The following is a 3921-nucleotide window of genomic DNA, read 5'->3' as shown; positions in this document are numbered from 1 at the left end:
TTTAGCGCACTTTGGCCTCACTCATGCACACTCGGGAAAACTTCTTTCCCATGAGGTTATCCACCCTAACACTGCTCCCCACCAAGCACGCTTAACTGTGGAGTTCTAAGTAAATAAACTGGAGATGCACTTTGTTGATATAATTAGTCTATCAATCATTTTTAAAACTAACTCGTGTATCACAAATCAGGTGGAGTACATGAACCAAAGATTAAAATCAACATAAAACTGCAAGTATAACAGCAAGGTACGAATACAGAATACAGAATGAATATATGATCATGAACTAGTACATAAGTACACATTAGTACAGAACATAATACTATAAGTTATGAACATTAGAGGTTTAAAATATGTTGGAATGGTAGACATAATTTACAAATTACAACACAAGAAAAACAACATCTACATTGGCCAAAAACTACACTTATACTGTTACAATACACTAAATGAAGGCTGTTGAAGCACCCTGCACTGATGCGCACATTGTCGGAAATAGTCGGGATTAAGACTTTGACATTATCAGAACAAAACCCGCATTTGTTTCTGGTGCATCGTAATAATTGGGATTAAGACTTCGACATTATCGAGCAAAACCCGCATTTCTTTCTAGTGCGTCGGAAATAATTGGGATTAAGACTTTGGCATTATCGAGCAAAACCCACATTTCTTTCTGGTGCGTCGGAAATAACTGGGATTAAGACTTTGACATTATCGGAGCAAAACCCGCATTTGTTTCTGGTGCATCGGAAATAATTGGGATTAAGACTTTGACATTATCGAGCAAAACCCCCATTTGTTTCTGATGGGCCCAGACAAAGATGCCATGATCAAGATATCAAGAAAAAAAGAATCTTGATATAATTGAATTCCATTATGTGATACTTCTTCAATGTTGAATGATAATAATAGAAAGTCTCAGATAAGAAAAATCAGAACATGATCATCACACACTCAAAAACCACAAGAATGATTGCAGGTTGCCTATAAAAGTGACATCATGATCAATTTACTCAGTCACTAGAAATGCCCAATAAAAAGGGGTCAAAAAGATTTTCGGTTTCACCCTTAGTAACAAAAGTTCGATTTTCTTACTGACCTCAACTCGAAAATGATCTTAACAACTCTATAAGATTACCTTAAATTTTACCACCAATAATAACAATAATTATAATAGAAGTTTAATTATGTTCGGGGATGACAATTTAATTCGAATCCGACCCTGATTGGACTAATTAAACACTAATTTGGCCATAATTAGAAACAACAATTAACAATTAACAATAATGAAAAACACCCTTTTCCCCAAGTTAATCATAAAAACTATAATTCAAATTTTTTTCCTATTTTTGGGAATTGTTTGATGAAATATTTTGTCAATATTTTTTTTATAAAAAATATTAATCATCTCCAGTAGGAAAGAGAGTAAGGACTTTCCTGCCATTGTTGGCTGTTGCAGACTCCAAATCTTCAACATACCCTGAATTATTCTGCATCATTCCATTTCTGTTTGGGCCCAATTGGGCTTGTCTTGACAAAAATGGATGCTCAAATTGCCCATGCCCACCACTTTGGGCTGACCCGAAATGGCCCATTTGTCTATGATGTTGAAATTGGGCTTGAATCTGTGGGTGACCCGCCACAGCAGCCGCCATATGATGGTGGTTTAGGGCCGTAACCGGCATGTAAGGCATAAAATGATCCGAACTCGCTCTACCACCACCACCACCCCCGGGCCCACCTTGGTGTAACAAATGGGCCGGAACCGGTGAACTAGCAAATAAATGATCAGTAGCAGGATCACCGGATCCTCCAAGCCCAGCAACAGACCCGTTACCAGGCCCACCACCATTTCCAGGCCCACCACCATTATTCAAACTCTGCATCCTTTTAAGATACAATCTATACTTCTGTAAATGACTAGCAACATTTTCTCTTGTTAACCCATCAACACTCATCAACTGCATTATAGTCTTGGGTACAGCATTTTTGATACCCAAGTGGGCCACAGCATCAACAAATCTTTTGTGAAGTTGTGGGGTCCACACAAGGCGTGGCCGTTTTAGAGTCCTAGCTGGCTCATCTGCCCCACCACCACCCCCACCTGAAGAAGCTCCACCACCACAACCACCACCCAACTCGGCTGAAGATGAGTCAAACTCGGACGAGTTAGGCTGAGGAGGAGGCCCTAAAGGGGCTGAACTGCTCTGTTGTTGCTGGTTCTGATGATGGTAATGGCTAAACAACTGTGGGGAAGATGAAGAATGAAGATGAAGAAGAGACGTTGGTGTATTATTTCCATTACTACTTCCATGGTTTTGAATATCAAAAGCAGAAGCAAGATCAGGTGTAATTAAACTCTGAGAAATAGAGATTAATTCATCAGGTGTTGGAAGTTCTTCTTCCCACTTTGAAAACCAATTTGAATCTTCTTCTCTCATTATTTTTTTTCACACTTTTCAAAAATTCAAGTCTTACCCAACAAAATTAAGGCACTTTTCTCAAATGGGTATGTTTCAAATTTTAATTTTGATGAAAAAATTTGTGTATTTAGGATAATTGAAGGAGAATTATATTCTATAAATGGTACTTTTATTTCTTAATAAACCCATAAATAGGAAAAGATAATTATCCATGAAAAATGGTTGATTTATTGGGGGATTTTTTGAGGAAGAAGAGAGAGAAGTAGAGAGAATGTAGTGAAAGGGTGGTGGATGGTGGATGAGGGGTGTTCGAGGTGGATCTTGTTGGTGCTAATTTTCAGCTTTTTAATATGGGGCACTGTTTCAGAACTATAACATGAAAATTAACGAAAATGAAAGAATTTGAGGAGACTTTTCTTTTGAGTTTTTGAGTACAGTTATACTAGTATCAAGTGAAATACATCCCACTTGTAAATTAGAGAAAATCTTCTAATTAGCTTGATTCACAATATTTTAGTATGTATTAATTAATGTTAAAAAGTATCAAGTAAGTATTTTTATTTGACAAGTATAATTATTGGAAAATATTTGTTATTATTAGGTTGATACACATTATTAAAATAGTGTGAACCAAGTCTATACAAGACTTTTACGCAAATTTGAGCGTCGAATCCTTTTTGTAAGAGCAAAGAAAATTTACAGTGTAATCCTTTTTAATTTACACTGATAATTAAAAAGATCGATTTGATTGATTGGCTGACTTAAACATGCAACTGTGCTGAAATAAGATAAAATTGTCCAACAAATGATTTTGACAAACACTCCCATTGACTAGCATAAGCTTGGTGTGGGCTACTCTTACCATCATATGGCTTTGGAAACAAACACTCATTAAGTTCGTGTATAGTCAACACCCTTCTCATATACACTTATACATACAAATCCGCTAGTAATTATGGGCTTGTCTACACAAGACGATAGTAATTTATCAAAAAGGAAAAACTTTAAATCACAAGATCAACTCATTATTCTCAACTTCATCGATTTCTAATTACTAATTAGGCTAAAAAAAGTTAGAAAAAGAATTTTCTTAGTTTTGAAAAAAAAAAGGGGGGGTATTATAGTCTTTTTGGGTTTGAGTTGAGCTCTTGAGGAACAGGTTTTTAACGTTTAAAATTTTGGAAAATTGATAGATCGTAGATGTATACTTCTAACTGTAAGAGTACATACATGGATATTTAGACAAAATTGATTAGTTAGTGTAACTATTACCTGTGCATAGCATTGAATACAAGAGTTACAATCTAATTATAAATTGAAGAGTTTGAGAATTATGGTTTAATTTTGTGATATTGCATAAAAGTTTAATTATTATTATTATTTATTAGAAGGATTAATTTCATTTTTTCCTAATAAAAAAATTCATTTTTTTGTCTGTAAAAAAAACAAGCTAAGAACAATGAACCCCATCTTATTTTTAATACCCCTTAATTTTAGC

General features: G+C 35.1%; 1 protein-coding gene across 1 annotated transcript; it reads right to left on the bottom strand.

The window, feature by feature from the left end:
• Window positions 1–254: 254 nt before the first annotated feature.
• LOC130827796 (transcription factor MYBC1-like) lies at window positions 255–2862 on the bottom strand. Its single transcript, XM_057693651.1, has one exon. It carries the CDS (start codon window positions 2439–2441, stop codon window positions 1401–1403), a length of 1041 nt encoding a protein of 346 aa, XP_057549634.1. The 5' UTR covers window positions 2442–2862; the 3' UTR covers window positions 255–1400.
• Window positions 2863–3921: the final 1059 nt, after the last annotated feature.

The sequence above is a fragment of the Amaranthus tricolor genome, chromosome 1 (genome assembly GCF_026212465.1).
Source record: "Amaranthus tricolor cultivar Red isolate AtriRed21 chromosome 1, ASM2621246v1, whole genome shotgun sequence".
NCBI lineage: Eukaryota > Viridiplantae > Streptophyta > Magnoliopsida > Caryophyllales > Amaranthaceae > Amaranthus > Amaranthus tricolor.
Note: the sequence above shows the minus strand (reverse complement) of the source record. Positions and strands in the feature narration are given on the sequence as shown.